This window comes from Cryptomeria japonica, chromosome 3, assembly GCF_030272615.1.
Source record: "Cryptomeria japonica chromosome 3, Sugi_1.0, whole genome shotgun sequence".
Taxonomy (NCBI): Eukaryota; Viridiplantae; Streptophyta; class Pinopsida; order Cupressales; family Cupressaceae; genus Cryptomeria; species Cryptomeria japonica.
The window spans coordinates 198,758,385-198,781,442 of record NC_081407.1 but is presented as its reverse complement, the minus strand read 5'-3'; the positions used below and the strand labels follow the sequence as shown (position 1 = coordinate 198,781,442).

At 35.9% G+C, this 23,058-nt stretch overlaps 1 protein-coding gene across 2 annotated transcripts in view; it reads right to left on the bottom strand.

Moving 5' to 3' along the window:
* LOC131034250 (DNA-directed RNA polymerase 1B, mitochondrial) overlaps positions 1-19,260 on the bottom strand; it is a 76,695-nt gene extending 57,435 nt beyond the window's left edge. Inside the window, exons 1-12 of one of the 2 annotated variants that reach the window (XM_057965676.2) lie at positions 18,625-19,259; positions 17,423-17,864; positions 15,851-16,069; positions 15,614-15,741; positions 15,446-15,512; positions 15,158-15,216; positions 14,415-14,532; positions 14,041-14,154; positions 13,672-13,803; positions 13,137-13,556; positions 12,903-12,953; positions 7,913-7,983 (exon numbers count right to left, since the gene is read on the bottom strand). In XM_057965676.2, coding sequence (XP_057821659.2) covers positions 7,913-7,983; positions 12,903-12,953; positions 13,137-13,556; positions 13,672-13,803; positions 14,041-14,154; positions 14,415-14,532; positions 15,158-15,216; positions 15,446-15,512; positions 15,614-15,741; positions 15,851-16,069; positions 17,423-17,864; positions 18,625-19,028 — 2,225 coding nt within the window. In that variant the 5' untranslated portion in view covers positions 19,029-19,259. Of the gene's footprint in view, positions 1-7,912; positions 7,984-12,902; positions 12,954-13,136; positions 13,557-13,671; positions 13,804-14,040; positions 14,155-14,414; positions 14,533-15,157; positions 15,217-15,445; positions 15,513-15,613; positions 15,742-15,850; positions 16,070-17,422; positions 17,865-18,624 lie in introns of both variants that reach the window. The other variant, XM_057965677.2, reaches the window with a different exon arrangement.
* Between the last annotated feature and the right edge of the window lie 3,798 nt (positions 19,261-23,058).

Here is a 23,058-nt window from a genome sequence, read left to right as displayed (position 1 = left end):
ACAGATCTCTACAACTGTCTTGTCGGATGGCACTTGAGGCAACTAATCATCAGTAACTGAAAATTTGATAAGCATGACCACTTCCCAGTTGCGCTCATCAACTCATCCTGATCTTGTCTAGCTACGATAGGACAAGTCTCTTTACCCAAAACGAGATCATCTAGGCGATGATATTCAAAGATCGTCATCATCCACTGCATCCATGTGTTGTAATTTTTGCCATTAAATCGTTGACTACCTTCCAACATTATGTTGGTCAAAGACACCATCTTGCACGCTTTTCAAGACACAGAAAATGAGATTCGCTGAAGAGACAAAAAATTGATCTTTGAAGAGTACAAAACCCGAGGCATGGATCCTAATGCAGAAATTGAGGCAGATTCAAGAACAGACTTTGAGATTGAAAGAAGTATGATTGACAAAAATCCCAAGGTATGGATTTTGACAGACCCGGAAAATTCTAATGAAGACCCAAAAAAGTATGGGAAAACCCCACAAAGAATTTGGTCTAAAAAAAAATTGGCTGAAAAATCAAAGGGTTTTCTACAAAACCCTAGCCTTAGAACCCTAGGTCAAAAATTATAGACAATTTTGGCAGAAAATCACGAAAAATAAATCTGCACCGAAGCCCTAGACGGGGCGTTCACAAGTCGCAAAAAATCTATTAAACCCTTGGCGGAAGAAAAAGAGGTCCGTCGTCGAAAAACAAAGTTGTCTAAAAAAAAAAACCGGCCAACAATATACGAGCAGATGGATCGCGAAATCAGAAGAAGAAATCATGCAGCATCAAAAAAAAACACAGAAAAAAAATTGCACGTAGCCGGAAAAATGAAAAACGTGGGCAAAAAATCAGACAAACCCTAGCCGTTGGACTAAGAACAAAAAGAAACGACGCTTGCAAAAGGGTTTTGTCGCAATTCTTAGCTCAAATTGCGATTTTCTTCAACCGATGTAGATCAACATGAACATAGTCGCGATTTTCACCTGCAAGATGTGCAAAAATCGTAACCACAAACCCTTGAAAGGGGATTTTTGAACAAGCCCGAAAATCTTTTAAAAACTTTGAAAAAATTTTGGAAAAAAGTTTCAAAATTTTTATTTCGACTCTGATACCATGTTCATGGAATGCAATGATTTTATTAAAAGAATAGAGATGTACACATTGCATTCATGAAGATAATGTTTCTATTAAGAAACAATCTTAAACTAAAGACATAAAAAGATACTACCTAATATGTACAATAAATTACATTATTGACCATTAACTAAATAATTATAAAGATATTATTCTAATATTTTTTAATATCAAGTCCTCTTGGTTGACCATCTTATGAAAAGACACATATATTTACAGCTTGCAAACGTCCTTTTTTATATTGGTCAGCCTCCATTTAATGCACACGTAACAATAGACAAGCCATACCTTTTCTATTTAATCAGCTCTCAGTATTAGGTGCACACCTTTATACAATGTTTTCAACTTTCACATCTGCTGCAACTTTCATTTGTTGTAGCATGCACTTGTGTAAATGATTTAGACTATGATTTTTCCTTCAGCCAAGCATGCATTCATCTATACAAACTACACTTGAATTAGCCTTTGTCAAGTCACACCCTTCTCTAAACTAGCATTCTTCTTGTTAACTCATAGATATAAATTCACCCTTTGATATTGGATTTCCACCTTTGCAGCGCACGTTTGACAACATGGCAATCTCTATTTTGAAATTGAATGTTGGTCTTGTGCACAGCACACACCTCTATGTCCAAGTTACTTACTAAAAACAAAAACCACCTTCCTCTTTCACACATGCACCTTGAAAATAGCCCTTTGAGTCTAAATTGAAATTTGAAACAGTAAACACAACTCTTAACACAAGCATGTCCCTTTGCACAATGTTGTGAGTTTAAATCCACATATTGAAATCATTTTTAGGTGACACTTGTGCATACACTTCTAACTTTTTAATTTGTTTTACAAGGTGAGCACTTTATCTAAACTACTTTTTGAATTTCACCCCTTCTAGGCATGCACCTATGTATGTGACTTGGATTTGGATCCAAACTCCTTTCTGTTATTTTTGTGACTCAGATCAGTAATCAGACTTTCATTATTTAATTATTTGCTAACATTATGTAAACTATAAACAAGTAAATGAAATGGTGAAAGCAGTTTCCACATGTTTGGACCGGTCATGGAACACAGGATTTACCAACATCTTTATACAGCTTTGATTATCACAATGAATAGTGGTAGAACCAGTAGATTGACCAAAGAATCCAACAAGAAGTTTGCGAAGCCATACTGCTTCTCTAGATGCAACAGATGCTGCAATGCACTCAGCTTCTGCAGTACTCAATGCTACCGAAGATTGTTTTCTACATGCCCAAGAGATTACTGCAGAGCCCAAGTTGAAGCAGATACCCGAAGTACTTTTCCTGTCCTTGACACTTCCTGCCCAATCTGAATCTGAATAGCCTTCCAAGAAGATTGAGGTATTAAGTGAATACTTCAGCCCATACCCAATAGGTCAGATTATGTATTCAATCTTGAATTGTACCAATACAATACTTAGCTAGTCTCTTTATCCTCTTATCAGATCTGCTCCTTTTGTCATCTCAGATCTGCACTTCTAATTTCACCAAGTCTGCACCAAGTCTGCTCTTTAATGCACTCTCTAACAGAAATTAGGAACACCAAATGACTTTGACTTCCTTGAATAAATTCGCCCAATTCACTTCTTAATTTCGCACACTTAGTAGCAGAAGAATTTCGCTGATTGCATGGAATGAATTGATTGTATGAACTTGGCAAATGATCTTTATTTATATGTGCATCTAACCTTAAGTCGGCCTTAATTGAATGTATATGTTTGGCACCAAAATTGGTTTAGTGTGGCATGATCAATATAGGGCTGGACCTGTTTAGGGGCACACTACCCTCTTTAGGTCCAGTCTACACGTTAACCTTAAAGGGGAAGCCCAGCCCAATAGGGGTTTGGATGTTGCCTTTAGGCAATCCGAACCCTATTTCCTAGTTACAAACAATACTTTCTAACACACACCATGACATATAAATATGATTTGAATTTGAAATTAGGTGCCCTTCACTTAGGCACATATCTGAACGTGAGACAAAGATTTGAGGATTGAAATCCCCTATATCAAAGTGTGCCCTTCAATACACTAATTCAACTATTTTGAAATCCTTATTTAGGCTAGGCCTGCCCCTTCTCAAAGAATGTTCAGTTATTAACTCCCTCAATTGGGTGCACACTTCAACCTTACACTTAACAATTTCTGATTTCAATAATCTTTTGTTAAAAGAGTGCACCTCAATATATCATTCCTCTATTTGCTCCATTAAAGGGCACCCTTCATAAGGTGTCAGTCACTTCACTCTTGAAACTAACTTCCCCATTCTTGGGTGCACTCCTCATAAAGTGATTTTGACTTGTTTATCATGAAACCATATTTCAGTCGCAGAGTGGGCCCCAATACATCCAAATTGGAGGCTTGAAAACTCAAATCTTTTCCCCTTATCAGGTGTGTGCTTCACCTTTGGACTTAACAAAAAATTTCAACAGCAACTTTCTTTCTCAACCTTACAAACATCTTCAAAAGGTTTATTCCATGATCCCACAAACATTTGAAAAAGGGCAAAGAAAACAACAACAGAAGGCAAACAAAATAGCACTCATAAACATGACTTCTAATCAACAAAAGGACAAGGGTTTAGCAGGAATTTGACACAATACAAAAATCTTCATATAGATACTTTGGGTCTCCAACAAAGTCTTGATTTAATTAGTTTTTGAACTATTTTGGGAATACATTGTTTTATCTTCCCATCATGAAGTTTTCCAATTTGGAATAGTGATATGAGATAGACCCTTTTTCATGATTCATACTAGCCATACGAGCTATAACCTCTTTCGTGATTTAGACTCTTCAACCTCCTAAAAGTTGTGCTTTGATTCACAATATTTAGAAAGCTCAAATCCACCCAAGATGATGAGCATTAAATCTTGTATCTCAATGTACAATGTACATATTCAACCTTGCGTGTAATAAGCACCTTCATTGTAAAGACTCAATATATGTTTCTCATTTGAGTAAAATGATCATATGGCTGGAAACTAGATCCAAGTGCAATTACTCTTAGTTCAAAGAATTGTTACACATTAAAATATTATTTATTCACTCCAAGCTTTTTAAAAGAGGATATGAAAGAACTCACTTTATAGCCCAAAAATAGGCAGCAGAATCAAAACTTTTAAATCCTTACATCTCCTTGAAACAAGATTCTGATTGAAAATAACACTCATTTGAAATATTTTCTATATCAATTATCCATAAGAAGGCATTGTTGGAATCGCACAATAGGAATCTCTTGTATGATTAAACTTTCAAGTTTGCCAAAGTCCTTAGTAAGTCGCATAGATTTGTATAATTTCCAAACAGACATATTAGATAAGAAACAACATTGTTCACAATGGTATCTCTTTCATCATGCTGGAAGTTGTAGATATGGGCAAGCATTAAAGTATAAGGAAATCTCTATAATTTTCTTGTAGTTAATTCAATCATTTGTTACAGAGAAATTAGCCATGAATCAAATCCATTTGTTATAATATTAAAAACATGTGGTATTCCATAGTCCTTTTCCAATGAAACAAGTATGAAATCGGATAAAATCACTTAGTTTATTCCTGAAGTGTTTACAGACTTTGCACTGAAGATAGTAAATTCGCAGTACATTTTGTGAAGAATAGGTGAGCCTCTGATAGTTTAAATAGTATTGTAATGCAATTTTCAGATTGCAAACTGCCCCTTTTGAGGCTGCATATTAGTTCCTCAAAAAACAGAATATTACCCATTAAATGCCGAAAAGCTCATAACTGATTAGTGATTTGCACCACATTTTTAGGTTGGTAAAGGTCAAAGAAATCAATCTTTTGTTTCAGATTATTTACAAACAACAAATTGCGATTTGAATAGCCAATTTGGACTGCAAATTGCCAATTGAAAGTTTTGTCTGCTGTAGGTAGATTATCAGTAAGTGTCACTAAGGTTTAGAATTGTGAAAGGTCAGGGAACTAAGAAATTATTGTCCCGTGTGTTATTATATTTACAAAATCAATAAAATTACTTTGGAAATATAAGAAGATCATTACAGTTCAGGATAACTGAGAGCGGTCTCAGGTCCCCATTACTGCCATAGGTGGTCAATTAGATGAAGGATGTTGTATGTATGTGTGTATGTATTATATAGTGAAAAATTTAGTATGGATTTACTAAAATCCATATTTGTATGTTTTAGTAATTGGTATCAACAGGGTACCAGAGCCTGGAGAAAACTTAAAATGTAAGGGGTCTACATCCCTAATCTGTTACCTACTTGAACAGAAGGCCTCCCACATGATAAATATAAATTAAAAGGCACTTGATAACCCATGCCCATTAATAGCAGTGGACTTTCCACAACCCCACCAAAGAGTCAATCAACGGTTATAATTTGAAATCTCCCTCACTATGAATAATTGGCTTGATCTAGATTTGCATAGAATCTCTAATTACCCCATAGGCAGTCCATCCATTTCTTTGGAGGTGATTACCGAATGGAGACACAAAGTAAATATATTTAAGTAGTATCAGTGCCCCTTCACCACTTTTTGATAAGTAACCTTTTAAGGAAGACAAAACAATGCAATTTCAATTTTATATGATATACTATGGTTTAATATGTTAAACTGTCAAAATAGAACCTGGTGACAGCAGATAAGGTTCAACTCCATGAGGAGGCAGAAAGTGAGTGTCTCGATTTCAAGGAAGCAGACTCCTAAGAGAGCCAGCAACCATAAGCAGTGCTAGCCAAGATTTTTGGCCTGAGTATCCCAACATGCATTTATCCCAATGTAGCCAATACGCTTATGCTTTCTTTGATCTTATTTATCTGATAGACTGGTACCATAAAGAATTAGTAGAAGATGGACGAACACCCAATGGGCCTTATGTAGCAGGTTACTGAACAGCAATTTGTAATCTAAGTTTTCTAGCCATACAGTATAAATTCCTGTTCAGGGCTCTGAGTTTGCTGAGCTATCCCAGAAGAATGATTTGTCACTCTAGGGCAAGGGAAAATCATCAACCCTCATTTACTAGCAAAACAAATATGTGTGTGTGTACACAGATACACACACACACACACACACACATATATAGTTTCATGGAGTTTCCTGACAAGGAGACCAAGGGCCTAAAAATTTGGGAGTCGGGGGGGCAGCAGAGGAGTGGTAGTGGGGGAGGCAACACTGATATACAAATTGAGGTGAATTGAAATCTTCAAGGCAAAATCTGTAATATAACATCTCTACAAGTGCCCCATGAAAGTCAAACTAGCTTTCACAAAGTTAAAGGTTGCAATCAGTATGTAATGGTGTGTGCATATATACATATACATATGCATGTGTGTGTGTGTGTGCGCGTGTACATACATACATATACATATGCACACACATATAGACACATCTTTATACATACAAACATACATATGTGTATGTGTGTTAGGATAAAGGTGCCAACTACCTTGTAAATCCTATGTCATGGTTCCAACATCCTTGGAAAGTGTCCTAAGGCACTAAGAGTGTATTGGGGAAATAATTTGTAATATTTATTTTCACTATTTTTGTAATACATTCATAAGGGGTGATGAGATCCACTAGCAGCGGTAAAGGTGACTTGTGCATACTATTATTTAATATTGTTTTCCCCACATGTGGATGCCTAGAATGGGATAATTAATGACATGTGAAGAGGACAAATGAGCAATTGTTGGGCTTATCCAAGTATTTAATGTAATGTTTATCTTCCAAGTTTGGGCATCCAAGTTGCAGGGAAAGTATTGAAGCCAAAATCGAAATCCTTTCGCAATTCATGGAGGTAAATTCAAGGGGTAGGGATGTTTGGATTGAAGAGTCTTCTTTAAACGCCTTGTTTGGTATTTTAGGTCTCTTGGTAAGTCTATATAAACAACTCTTTGGATGTAGAAAATAGAGAGGAACAATTGAATGTAAAGTTACTCTGTGGGAACAAGGACAGGTTGACACATAAAGAGGTTGTTCACAGGTACACAGGTACTGCCATGTTGGAGGCAAAGAGGAGAATGGAAGTGAACGTATTGCAATCTCAATTGTTTGATGATAAATTGATGATGTATGCTTGGCCTCTCTTCTTGGTCGAGTTTTTTCCCACAAGGGTTTCTCCACGTAGTTCATGTGTTATATGATACTCTTATGTTGCTGATTTGTGCCTCTTTACTGCTATTTTATGTCAATGTTATTCATTGTTTATTACTGGTATAAGTTTGAATAAGATGGTGTTATTAAGCATGATATCTAGGCTGATTTTTCAATCATAAAGATGGATCTAATCATAGTATTTCCACATTAAGGCAACTAAATTTTTCAGCTTTGCATATAAGTTTCAAATATTCATGTTGTAGCAGTCCAAGCCTTGTACCCCATCCTTTGATTGACTATTGAGATAGAGATTGAAACTTCTAACCTTCGAAATTAGAACCTATATATTCCTCAACAATATATACATATAACACATGTATGTAAATGTATACATGTGTGTATATATCTTTCTAATGTACATGCATATATGTACATATCTATATCTGTATCCATATATATGTGCATTCTTTGAAGTGAAAACAACAAAAAATATATCATACTTACCATGATACAGTAAAAATGTCTATATAACGCTATCAATTAAAAAAAATTAACTACAAGAATGTTAACTCCCTAGATGAAACAAGGAAAAGCAAGTGTTTCTATGCTGATATTCAAATTTGAACTTTGAAATAACAACATTTTAGGCTTAGATAATTCTCATAGCATACCTATTGGCTATACCTGTATAGACATCTGCAGGCCTCTCACTATAAATAAGGTTAACTGCTGCTGCTCCTACCTGAAACATCAGAAACCCACCAAAGACCGAAAAGAAGTTAATATTTTGAATAAAGCTTCCATGTAAAATGATTCGCAAGCACATGCATAAATTGCTGATTTCTTTCCAAAATCTATAAATTTCAAAAAAAAATCACATGAATCTGTAACACATAATTTACAACGGTCCATGAAATAAGGAACTCCTCCCAAAATTCATTATCCAAATAAAAAAACGGTGTGGAATTCCATAATAGAGAAATGAATTCATAAGTCAGGAGAATATCCTCTGGATTTTTTGCAACGTGAAAAGAAGAATAATACAAAAGTTTAAGAAGACTTGTGTTTGCAGTACATGAGATGCTTGTAACTTGATACGTCAGAAGAAAATATTCGCTGGTTTAAAAATTTAGAAGGGGTTACAATATTTGACATCACCATTTATGAAATAGCCCATCCGTTTGACCAATAAAGCATAAAACGGTAGCTTATAATAAGCTATTAATTGCTCCAAGAGATAATATTATATCATGTTTACTGAACTAGTTAATTGAACTAAATTACTAAGATAATCGCTTGAAACAAATGCTAAATGGTGCGTTTAAGATGAAAGGGTATGAAAGGATCTGCCAAGAGAGAAATGACACAACTTTTTGAAGAGGGGCCATCTGGCAAATATATGTAGGTGAATTCGAGCAGAGTAAAAGGACAGGTTTTTAGATTTGTTTTTGATATTTAATCCAGGCTCGAAAAGCTCCAGAAATTAGCCATGTTTTGGTGGTAAGACAAGACCACCTTAGTATTGGAAAGGACGCATAAGCAAAGGGGAAATAATCAGAAAGAGTGGCCAAGGTTGACAGAAATCAACCAACAATTTGTCAACGCAGGGATTTAAAGTCGGCACCAGTCAATCCTTAATATATTCAGTTATCTTACAATTAAGGAGCCAACTAAAGTCTATCTCCACCATAGTGTGGAATATTTGAAGGTCCTTCATATATTTAGAGGCTAAATATTCAGCTGATTCTATAGCCTCAGCATTGGAAAATAATCTATAAGATCAGTCTTTGGATCTCGAATAGCTAATAAGATTATTGGAATCATTTATCTTATTCCATCGGACTTTTACTAATCTCTTGATGCTGAATATAAGGGATTAAATCAGACTTTATTAAATTTCCTAAGATCAGATCATTCTGAGTTCGAATATAAGAAGAATTATACCAGTAGTTGACATTATTATTATTGGGAGAACTGACTTATTACAAACTTAATGTTCATCTATATGAAGTCTGCTAGTTAGATCAATCTAATCACTCTATATCAGAAGACTTGGCTAATTGAAATCAGATTAGTATATTCATATAACTTCAGGGTATTGTAGAAGACATTAGTTTCCATTAGATACAAACAATCTCTTGTTTGTGCAATTCCTAGGAATCTTTGAAGCTACAACTGCAACTGGATCATTTAAACAATCTACTTGGCAAACTAATTTATCGGAGAGAAGGGGGCAACCCAATGGAATCTTCAAGGGTTATTATAGTACAATCAAGACATAGATAGAAGTCTACATCAGGAAAGATATAGATTGAAGCTATCATATTCAAGACATCGAGATTGGATAACACTGTCCATAATCATTGCATTACGTATACTGGGGTCTTCCTTCTATTGAACTGTTAATTGGGAGAATTTGGTGCATTTTATACATTCTCTGCATAATAAGCTACTGTGAACCTTAAGGGCAAAACTACTTCACTAAATAGATGTGTGACATTCCCATTTAAACATCAAACTCTTGAAAATATTCTGCAAATCACAACCAGGGACATTATAATTTAAGTAAAAAATCAAGCATTGTCATAAGATAAAATGTATGTACTCATGCTTACAGCAATACATATAAGCCATTGAATAAAAGCCAATTCATATGTTTTGCATTCTCCATCAATGTATGATAACAAGAATTAGAAGCCACACATATGTAGTATCTTATAACTGCAAATTTTGCATCACCAGACAATTTAAAAATACACCAATACTATAGCATATGGTAATCAGAAAACTGAAATAAAAGTAGTAGACACCAATACTACCTAACATTAAAAATACAAAGAATTCACCACTTTAAGAAATATTCTAATTCAACGGAGGATAAAACCCACAACAAGAAATGCACGTAAAGCCTAGAATTAGGCCCCATTTACATTTGATTTAAGAATGTACTCTATTGGCTTCCATTGATTTAAATGTTTTATTCTTACTCTATTAGACTTGAGTAAGATACAAACAGCCAAAGATCTCATGGAGCAAAACAAAACAACCAAGCCAAAGATATTATTTGCATCTTGCTAAGTTGGAGATACTAAAAGTTGTAAGATGAAAAAGAAGGATATATATTAATGCCCACAAATGACCTAAGGAGTTCAATAGGAGTCTGAAGTATAATAGCTAATCAGAAATGCTAAAAATAACTATAACAGCCAAAATAAAGTTAAATCTGGGTAAATAGTGATGAGACTGTGTTAAGACCTCGACAACTTGGTGTGGATTGATCAGCATCAATCCAATCGCTATTTTACAAAAAAAAATTGTTAATCAAGAGAGGAAGGGGGCCAATGGAAAACATGGCTGATGGCTCCAATGCATCAGTATAGCACATGGAAGTGTTGGTATCCTCATTAATCATGACAAACAGACCAATAACATATCTAATGATGTTCCCAAGAGATTAGAGTGTGCTAAGAATGCACTAACAGTACTTCTCCTAACATCCATGACCTAAAATCCTACAGAAATAGAGATACAATAGAAAAAACATGCATCTCCCCTGTACTCTAGACTGTGAATGGGAAGTGTAGTTTACCTTCTACAACTGACACAAGAATAAATATGAGCTGCCTTGGTGACCACTTGTGAAAGGGGTGTCCTCTCATGGATCTATCTCCATTTGTGCTAGTGATTAGAGTAATTGACAGAATGTCAATCCAACCAATGGAGGAAACAAGATGAGATAAGTAGTCAATCTAGTGGTTCAAAATTTGAGTGTCTCCTATAGAGCATCTTGAATGAAAGTAACTGCTTGACCTTGAGGTAAAGGGTCAAACACCTCTGATATGGACAGCATAAAAGGTTGCACGCATCCTCTTGAGTCAATGTACAAACAAGAGCATTTCTACCCCAGTTCTTGCAATAGACAGGACACCAGCAAACTGAGTGATCCTTTGGCTCCATCTTTTGGTCAGAGATGAGACCTCATCCTATCACCCAATGGACCATGGTAATCTTTCTCAATTCTTCATCTAGTGAGAAAAAAACCTCAACCAACCAAGGGAAAACATAAGGACCAGTGAAGATAATACTAATTGGATAACAATGGTCACATTAACAAATTGCAATAACTGCATAGTACATAAATTCATCTTAGAGATTAGACAGTGTTGTCAATACATGTCCTCAGTGACACTCAATTAAACTTTCCTTTGATGCGAAGGAGAAAGAGGTTATCTAAGAAGTATTTAAACAGAGGAAGCCAATCAGTGGAGATGTCAATACATTGAAGTAAATTGACTTCAGAATATCAAAATTTCCATCATCCATGAGTACGCAAGGATGCAACCAACTCCAAGGAACATAAGAGTTAAATATGATATCTCTCATGGCATGTAGCTCAGCCAACTTGGCATCTTAAAATTTATTAACTAGATGCATCCAGTGGACTAGAAAACCTTCATGGTTGCTAATGGGGCTAATGTAATAAACCAAATATTGTCCCCAACCAATTCAAGAAAGGTAGATGCGTGATATAGAAAAATTATTATGATAAAAATAAAGCATAGAGTTATTCTAGGAAATATAGAAAGAGAAAATTGCTACTTTAATTCTGGGAAAAAGGATAAAGAAAAAGCATACAAGTTTTCATCAAGTAATACAGTTTAATTTGATAATTAGATGATATGCAATAACAGTGGCTAAAACTCTATGATAACTATATCCATTTGACAGAAATTTAGGATATCGGGACACAGGTAATTCGCTAAAGATTGTTCCAACAAGAAATACAAGGTATTTCAGTATCAAATTCCACCATTTTATGACTGCAGGAAATGGTTATAGTTACCCAGGACAATGTTGACCATATCAAGGAAAAACTCGTTATAATTGTAGTTTTATTACAAAGGTACTAAAGAATTTCAATAATAAGTGAGAAACATGGAAAGCTCTTTCACAAACAAATAGAAATCGGAAACCCTAAAATTTGTTCCATCAATTAAAGAACACAAGATAAATCAAAAAAATTGAGGATATAGTTATTAGGTATTCCAAGTTTCACCTTCTGTCCCATACCTCATTGCACCAAGTGCAAGATTAGGTTCACTGTCATTATTGTAAACTAAAAGTAATTCTCATGTATGCTGCACACAATATTTCATGGAAGGACATTGCCTGAGGCTTAAAAGTTATTGCAACCTGCACTCACAGTTCTATTTGAATTGGTACTATTTAGAATCAACGTTGACACTTCCAAATCTATATTTTGTGCATGCACACATACATGTAGAGCATGCATTTAACATGTGCACATACATGCCTTCTGATTTCAAATTTTGAAGCTGACCATAATACCATATTATTCTTTTAGGTACAGAAACACCATGAATATATCTTCTCACGCTGGAAATGATTTTCCTTTAGATATTCCAGTAGTGTAACATCAGAAACCCTGAATATAACTCTGCTCACAAGTTATTCATTGAACAATTACAGGAAACTATAACCCAACTAATAAAAGATTTTGGTAAGAAACTCTTTTAACCACCACAGCAAGATGCTACATATATCATGCCAATCATGGATGCATACAGACATTATCTGCTTTTAAGAATAAGATATAAACAACCAAGTTTGTGAAAAAACAAGAGAATATAAATCTATAACCTTGTCTCTTCCCAAGGCCGCATAGTGTTGCAAGCCATTGCATGAACCATCCTGCAAACAGAACAATCAGCCCATGTCATCCAAATGCAATATACTTATATATGAATGAATCTTCTTTCTATCGAAAATTTGCGTTAAAGATGTCACAACACATAGAAACATAGAAATGACACTGCCAAAGCTTGGAAGATATTATGCCAAGCCTTCACTGCTCAGAATTCTATGACAATTGACCTGATGAACTGGTGTATGGCAAACAAAACTCTCTGGACAAGAGCTATTCAGTGCAGCCATTAGACTCATGCAAACTGAGAGACATTGAAAAGGATCTTCCGCTCCCAACCACCAACGTTTCCCTTCAAGTGGCCTCTCTGCAGAATCAATGATATTTTCGATGTTGTCTTCAACAAATTCAATTCGGCCATCATAAGATAATTTATCTACACCACCTGCCGCATATAGGTTGGCCAAATGTATCTTGAGCCAGAATAGCCCTCTCTTGCCTAATGGTCGACCCTCGGCAAACTCAAGAATTCCTCTGCACAAGTCTGAACCTAGATGATTTAAATGTGTATGCACTGGATAAGCACGGCCTCGAAAATCCAAATTATGTGGATAAAAAAAACCTTCCTCATCCTTCATTTTTCTTGCCACCTGTTTCAATATAGAAAAACAGTAATTTGAATCCATCCATAGACATGAACCTACATCATTTATTTCGAAGTCTCTGTTAAAAAGCTAGATTTAAGAGTATTGTGGAGTTTATTACAGCAAGTTTTATTTCAACGTCACAACGCATAGAGTGCCTCTCATTATTTATCTTCCTTGCTTTGTATAAATTCCGTTTCCAATGTCTTATTTCCACTTCATCTTCTGTATCTGGTTTTTCAGGTAGGGGCACCTACAGATATTTTTTTTAAATTATTAATGTATGAATGAATTAAGAAGTTTCACATCATAACTGCAAAAGTTAGGCAACAAAACAATGAAACATAGTTAATTTTAAATTTTAAAATACCAAAAAAATAATCTATACATAATAAAGCACCATCATGAAATCTGTGATTGATGGCATTATATGGTCTTAAATATAAGAAATCATTCAAAACTTTTGCAAATATTATGAAGATCAACATACATCATCACGGTCAACCAAGCCTGCAAGACAACCACCTTCTGCCCAAATCCCTTCCACAATGTCAAGAATTCTCTTATTCACTCTCCATTTTGTTGAACCAAGAATATCCAATGCCTGCAAAGTTAAAAAGGAAGTAAAGCTAAATCCTTGCTGGACACACAGAAAAGCCATGACGACTTAGATAAATTCAAAAGAGGACAATTGGTTAAAATCACTAAGACAATAATAGTAATATCAACAAATAGAAATTATCACATATCAAGGAATTATAAATCTCTTAGGTTTAACTTCATTAATTGAAAACCAGTATCATCTCGCGTTCAAGTTAAACGTGTGAAGATTCAACTCTGCAACACTTCTGGACAAAGCCATACCTTGTATACACTTTTTATCTCATTTGTTGGAGCTCTTGAGATTGCTTCTCGTTGTTCTTTTGCTCCATGGGTGCGCATAACAAGAGAATGCAAGAATAAATAACCTCCCTTTGCATACCTGCAATGATTTAAATTGAATGTTTTCAATATCACAGTTCCTGACAAAAAATAATCTTGACATAGAAAAAATAATCTCACTATTGTATTGAATGCCAACCAAAAAACAAGATTCAAATTCAAATTAGAAACAAAATACCATTTTAAAGGAAACAAAACAATACAAAATATTACAACAAATTTAAACACTACCACTATCCACATTAAACATCCCAAGCTTTTCCACATGACATATAGTAATTAAGCATATCATTTTCTGACCAAAGCTTCTTAAAAAAGCAATTATATCCTGAAAATGCAGGAGCTTCTCTAAGCTGATCATATCAGACAACACGCTCTTCACTTAAACTAGTCTCTTTCTAAAAGACAAGTTGTTTAATTAACTTTGTTGGACAGTGATCTTTATGTGAGAAACACCCAGGAAATTCCCAGACAATAACATGAATTCCTAGCATACAGTTTGCTAATTAAGCTACTGAAAAAATGCCTAATACTACTTGCAAAACCCACCTACAAAAGTCAGATATTATGCATTTGGAATAGAACCAGAATATTGCATAATACTACTTCATTTGGTCACTAATAAAAAATTATATCAGCATGAACTGTTGAAAAACAACCCATACCCTTTCCAAGGACGAGGTTTAACCAACATTGGCATGTAAGGCATCACAATGTTCCTGGCCTGTAAACATAAATGATAATTTCTTGTGAGGCACGGTCAAAAAATATAATGCATTTTGGATCCTCTCAGCTCAGTCCATCTCAATGGTCAAACCCATCAACATTCTATGGGCAATTAAGACATGGTGATTACAAACTAAATTCACTCATTGACTACTTATAAAGCTTATCATCCAAATGAAGAACACAAAATTTAAATGCCACATTGACATGGCAAGATTTTTGCTTACCGTTCTGTCCAGACCCCTCTTCACCAGTGGATTGCATTCAATAACACCATATGTCCTAACAGTCTTCCTAAGTATAAAAATAGTAAAATGTTTAGGAGTGGCAAAGTTCATCTACAGATTAGAACACATAAAATGAAGTGATAAACTCGGGATTCACGTTATTCCTACCCAATTTTGCTTGTCCTTATTGAGTGTTTGAATGCAGGTCGGATATCAGCTAACCCTTCTGCAGATTGGTCAGAAGGAAGTTGTATAAAGGCTGTTTGTAGTAGAATCTCTATCAAACGACTGCCAACCTATAAAGACATAACAGAAGTTAACATATATACTGCATCAAGTTAAAAGATATAAAACACATACCATTCATGTCTTGCAACCTAAATGACAAATGTAACAAATCCTTACCCTGGCATGCACATCCTGACTCCAAGGTTTTGAACCACCCATTCCTCTTATTAACTTTCTCACTTGCCATCCTTTCCGTTTTTCCATCAATTCTGTTACATACTTGCTAACAACTTCATGTTCCTTAATTAAAGGTTCCTGTTCCTCTCCTTCTACCTTTTTTTGTCTTCTAGATATTTTAATTTTCTTTGCCTTCTCTAAGAAATTGTGAATCCTAACCTGAAACAAACAGAAGGGATTCAATTTGCTGTAATCAAATTGGGAACACATGTTATATATCAAACAGAATCACCAATTCCCACTCCTACAAACCTCTTACGCATAAGTGGGATTAAAAACTTGAAGAGATGCCAAACAAACAAGCCAAATTCTTCATCAGCAAAAAAAAACCATCATTGCTTTTCTACAGCAGCAATACTAATTAGAGTATGGATACTATGAAAAGAGGACAAGCTGGATAAACACTGCATTATATCCTATATTTCCTTAACAACTATCTGATGTTATCAATTTAACCTTAAATTATAGTATAGATTCATAGAAAAAAAGGTGTCATTAGGAGAATTAACAAGACATAATTACTTATGCCAAAGACAAGAGATGACAATTTGCGAGTGCTTTTTGAAACCTAGCGCTTTTGCATTCTTCAGCCACTATCCTTAATGCGATTAAAATGGTATATAGTCTAATTAAGTGTGTAAATGGCTTGGCCCTGTGCCCTCTACTTTTAAACTTACCATTTGAAAGCTGTTTACGAGGACTGTATGCAACCAATGATGTGTATAAATAGCATTCACGAGAATATAATTTGACTTTCACATATTGGTTTTTAGTTGATATGTGGTAGTTTTGCATGTTGCTCAGCTTTTCCAAATAAGGTTCAAAATAGAAGGAAAATGGATGATGTATAAGTTGAAACATGTATGTAACGTATTGAATCTATTACAAGGTAACGACCATCTGCAAAACACTGCAAACATTTTTCAATTGTACTAGCTACTATAAATATTGAAGTCGCTAAACTTTGCACTCTAAAATTTAAATGTAATGGATGAGAAAATCTGACAGAAAATCAATAACACACTATATTGCTAGTAAATACAAAGGGTGAAATTGCCCTTAGCCTATGAAGAAACAATGTTTAAGCATACATGGTGTAATTCTTCAAATACTTAGAGAGCATTAACAGTTTCCATGATAAGTCTTAGACCAATTAGAAAACTGAGGTGATTCCTATGATCATTGACTTATCAAGTCAATATTGGTTCAATGGATTGCGGTGTAATAATAATAAGCGTTCCTCGTAGGAACATTATCTGGGTTCAATCTTACAGTAAGACAGCCTATAACTCCAGCAAACATGTTCTAAGTTGAAAGGTACACTTATACATGAAACTCACATACCACAGGAGTGAGGCCAACAAGCCGCACACCAAATCACGACAATGGTGAGAAAACCCAGCAGGCCAATCATAGTCATAGTAAGGTCCTACATTTAAGTCCTAGCTGGTCCATGGAAATTTGCAATGCCTTGAAAAAAATTAACAAATTAAAATTTGGTTGTTTGCATACCTCATTCTCAACAGCCTCGCCAATTTGCAATGTGGCAAAAACAACCTTTACAGACGCAGCGTCTTGGCCTGTTATCAACATCCCAATCATCTTATGCAGTGTAATAACAGCCATGATATCTGGTGGCAGCTGGCAGAACTCGTTCCCATAAATCTTCTTGCATTTCCTCGATCGATGATAATCCTGCTCAGAAGCAATAGCATCACGCAGAGGCTCAAACCACCCCAGCAAAAGGGCCTTCACATAAGGCAATTCTGGAGCCAAATTATTTGCGCACATCTCTGTGAGAAGTTCCCTGTACTCCTCCACTGCCTCTGCCCATGCCTCAGTCTCTATCTTCAACTGCCTTCTTTCCAACTCTTTCTCCTTTCTCTCCCGGAAACGGTATTTATATAATGCCTTTGACTTTCCATATATCATTTCTCCTACTCTCTTGCCAAAACTACAAACAGAAAATGGAGAGAGACAATGAGTGGTTTATGCATAATGAAAAAAACAATTCAAAGGGCAAAGTGGTACTTACATGAGAGACTTCTTATTGGACATTTGGGCGTAATGAAATGAATTAAATTCAAAGGGAAAAAGGGTTGCTTATTATTGGGCGATTCGGTATAACAATGTAAATAAAATTCCAAGGGCAAAGGAGTAGTTCAAATTGTATAAATTGATATAAATAAAATTTAAGGTGTATTTAAATGGACTTGTTATTGAGCCATTTGGTATAACAATATAAATAAAGTTCGAAGGGCAAAGGAGTACTTACATGATGGACTTGTTCCTGGGAGTTCGTATATAACTGAACAATAAATGAAATTCAAAAGCCAGACGCGTACTGATGTGAAGGACTTGTTATTGGGCATTTAAGTATACTCAAATCAATTAAATTCAAAGGGTAGAGGCGTGCGAACTTCAGGGACTTGTTATTGAGTGTTTTGAGTATTATGGTATAAATAAAATTGGAGGGGAATAAACTTGCCTAGTTGAGAGGCTTGTTATTGGGTGTTTGTAGGTAATGGTATAAATAAAATCCAAGGGTAGAAGCGCACCTACATGAGGAACTTGTTATTGGGGGTTTGTTTGTAATAGTATAAATAAAATTCAAAGAGAAGAGGTCTAGTTACATGAGGGATTTGTTCGCAGCAATGTGTTTTCAGAGTACAACTAAAAAAAGTTCATGAAAAGAAGGGCAATGGAGTACTTACATTGGATGCTTGATGGCAATTTGACCTCCTCTAATGCCACTACTACTGCAGGCAGATGAGTTCCCATCCTCCTCCTCCTCCACCAGGGTCGTGGTGGCAATGGCAAATTCCTTATCAAGATCCTCTTCCTCTCTAAAACCAAAACTTTCTGGTTTAAGCATAGGCAAATCCACTTGCGCCGAGCGCTCAAGCACCATTGAATATGAAGTACTACTTGCATTTGCACTACTATCCACAAACAGGCCTCGATGCCTTCCGAGTCGAGAAACATGGAAGCCAAAGATAAGGGTAAACTTAGCATCTTGTGGCTTGTTTTTTACGTAAACAGAAATTCTGTGCCTCCCAGCAGAAACAGGGCAGGCGAAGGGCGAAAATGAATAATGTGTTGTCAAAGCATTTGACATATCTGCAGATGAATTACGAACAGATTTACACAATCACTTAAAAATCATGTAAAATTTCTTCAGTACATTTATCCGAAGATCTGAAGGCAAGCTTAGGTTAAACGTTAAATTTTGGAAATAGCCATGTCTTCGGCTTGTCAGCGTATTTATAAAACCTCGATAAATCCTGCCGCCACCGTCACCCACTGTGCTGCCTCAAAAAATCTCTGAACAAAATTGTTCTTTGGCCACATAACATTAGGATAAAGGCGTCAAACTTTATCTCTATGCTAAAGCCTATGGTCCCATGGAGAAGATTTTTTTAGGGGTTTTATGTTAAATCGATGCAATTGTTTTTCTTATTCCATATGGATTAAACATATTCATTTCATTAAAATTTGATATCAAACTATATAATTGTTTTAGTAATTTCATAAGAATTGAGGAGAATTCATTTCACCAAAATCTTTTAGGTATTATCAAGCTTATTTATTATTTTTCTAAAGGTTTGAATCAAGGGTAGTTTTAAAGAAAGGATCTTATAGATGTTTAAATTTTCTTTTTGCAGGCCTGCTAATGGGCTTTTGAGGGTTAATCTTCAGAGGATGGGTGAAGCAAGACAGGAGTGGGACCCGTCAGATAAGGGTTGGACTAAGGTAAATTTTGATGGCGCTTTGAGGGGAAATCCAGGGGTCTCTGGAGTTGGGGTAATAGCCCGGGATGATTGTGGCAACATTCTAGCCACAGGAGCTAAAAGATTGGTGGATGGATTGAACAACGATGCTAAGTGCCAAGCGGCTTTAGAGGCCATTCTCATGGCCAAGAAAATGGGAGTGAAGAAACTCCATCTGGAGGGAGACTCTCAGATTGTGGTGAACTGGATAATTAGAGGCCGAATGGAGGCGTGGCATTTAGACAAACACATCCAAAGAATGAAACTTCTTCTGTGTGGGTTTGAAGACTATAAGGTGACTCGCGTTCTCAGGGAAGCAAATGTGGAGGCTGACAAGCTTTCAAATGTGGGAGCGAATGGCTCATTGGAAAACAATTTTAGATTATTCGAGGACTTTCGATATGTTAGTGCTCATGATCTTGGTTGAATTGCTTAAACTTAGGGAAGTGAACCCGAGTTGTTTTTGATGTGGTTGATGTTGACACTGGCCTTGTGGGAAGTAATGACCCTCGTGGATTGTGATCTACGAATATGGTACAAGTGGCCTTAGTGGCGATGGAGTGATGATAGCGGCAATCGGTGAGTTGACCTGGTGATTATGCGTGGTTTGATACGATTCGTGTGGAGCAATCATGGCATGTGATGGAGGTGGCTTTTTTTAAGGCTTTGGATTTTGGTTCCCTGGCATTTCGTTGTTTTTGGTTTTGGTGTTGGTTGTTTGTGCAGGTTTTGGTGAAGAGGTGGGACAGAATGGAGGCAAATTTTTCATTAACAACTGACGGTCAAATGTCAGCTTTTCACGGCCTGATTTCGAGCAACAGGCTGATGAATGTCTTCAGGGTGGATGGGGAGGAATTTTGGAGGACAGTGCAGTTGATTTTTGGGGAGGAATTTCTGGTATCTGACTATCAGCCTCGAACTAACCTCGACATCTCGTTGTTGTTCATTGCTCTAGCCTTGTCGGTGGGAATGTTGACGGAGGAGGTGCAGCGGGTTGCATCTTTGGTGCTGTGACCCAAATGGGCAGGAGGTTTGAATGAAGTGGTGGTTCGAGATGTTGTTGGCAAAGGGCTGAAGATGGTGGAAGAGTCGTGGCAGAGGACTGGCGTAGAATTGGGGGAGCTGCAGCCTTTTGTAATTTGGTCGGCGTCTTAACCTGTTGAAACTCAGCTGGAGAATGCAAGGAATGGATGGAGGGAGTTTGTGCAGTTTGTGTGTGGGTTGGGGCCGACTGAGCGAGTAAAGATTCGTGGGAAGACGACCCCAATTCGGTTTGAAGCTCCTCTGGACGAGAATGGGAGGCCTATGATCCGCCATCATATTCCACGGAAGCACGTGAAGGTGGTGGAGTGTGGTTCGTTGCGTGGTGGCAGGCCAGGAACATTGCCAAGTGGAGGGAGAGATATGCATGAAGCAGGGCCTAGCCAGGGTATTCCAAACTTCTCAAGTAAAGAGGCCTTGGGTTGGTTTCGGTAGGCAAGTCTTTTGGGATTGTCGGGTTTTTTTGGGCTTGTGTATGTAGGGTTGGAATTTTGTTGTAATGAATGGTCCAGTAGGTCCGGTGTCTTATTCGAATTCTGATGGTTTTGTAGGGGCGAGACCCCATTTTGTGTAGATTGTTTATCAGCATTTTGGATGTAAATCTTTCCTATTTTAAGCAATATATTATCGTGGTTATCGATCAAAAAAAAAAAAAAAACTTTTTACAAATTTAAATGAAGATGATGATTTTTAGATGAAAAATTATAGCAATTTATATTAATTAAATTTTCAAATGATTTCCTTATTTTTATTTGCTCCTATGTTCTCTCCCTCACATTTAGTGAACCTAAATCACCCTCTAAATCTTTAAGCAATAAGGTGAAGGATCATTTCGAGTCTACTAATGGGTTGGTTTTTCCACATTATAAGAGCAAAAAAATTTCTAGCACTATTGAATTGACCAAGGATGCGAAAATCCCTTCTTTCTAAGGAAAAACATGTGGCTTTTGGAGTGAGGATGGTTACAATCTTGATTATAGGACTTCAAAAAAAAAAATCACTAAAACAAATCTAATAACGAAGGATCAAACAAATTTATTTGTTCAAAATCCTTGTGGGAAAGGTGTTTCTCTTCCTAGGCTTTTCATAAACATGGGGGAGGTTGAACGTAAATTGAATCAAGAGACTAGGGATGATAAAAGAAATTACCTCAAAATAAGTCCACACATTGGTTTTTCAGAATAAAGTGGTTGAGGAGGAAGAATGGTTGGAACAAGTTGCCCTTGTCTACAAATTTAAAAAAACATGGCCTAGCTGGCAAAAACCCATGAATGGTTGGCTCCTTATTATAAATCATTAGTAAAAGAAAGTTTTATGATTTTTCCAAATACAAAAGTTTGGTTTCTAGTAGTATATAAATCCTCTCAAAATAGAGAAGACTTGCTCGAACGAGGAATGTGGTTTTCGGATAAGACTTTCTTGAGCTCGAAACTATGGACTCCTATTATCAAATGTCTTGCTAAATCTTTCCCTATATCTCTAGTTTGTATAAGACTCATTAATCTTCCTCTCCATTTTTTCTTTTGAAAGCCTCTACTAAAAAATCTTAAAATAAATTATATTTTGTCTCAAATTGGAATATAATGATTATTCATTCCATCTATGTCGGAATTCTTTTGAAGATTGATTTATCAAACAAATTATTGGAAGAAGTTTGTTTAAAACTTGACAACGAGATTTGGATGCAACAATTGGATTATTAAGGATAGCTTTTTAGTTGTGGATCTTGTTTTTCCACAAACCACTTGGGAACAAATTTCTTGAAGTCCTCTCAATCAAATCTTTGGCATGTCCTTTTGAAGCATTCTACTTGGTGGAAAGGAGATGAAATACAATGCTATTTGATTGATCCAACGATGCTAGAGATGTTCCCTTTAAAGGATCTATGGACAACAAGACTTAAATTTCTCCATATTCCCCTTTGATTTTCTCTCATCAAAAAATACAACCATTTTGACTTCTTGTAAAATGTCTCTTTCATTAAAACCCTTCTATGGAGGTCAGATCCTTGGTTTCAACAAATATTGATTTGTGCACATCTATTTGTCAGCTAGTGTGGAATAAATAAAAAAAACATTTAAGCAAGCCATTAATGGGAACACCACCAAATCCCTCTTTTGAAAACTCTTCTCCCAAAGACTATGACTCTTAAGTTAAAATAAAAAGAAGAAAAGAGAAGAATCCTTTGCCAAATGCACCATAATTCAAAGCAAAATGATTCTTTGCTCTCAAGAAAGGTCGATCCAAGAAAATATTTTTAATGAAGTTGTGGTGTAGCTATTATGCGAAAAAAAAAAAAATTGTTGTATAAGAGTTCATAGTTTATATGTGTACATG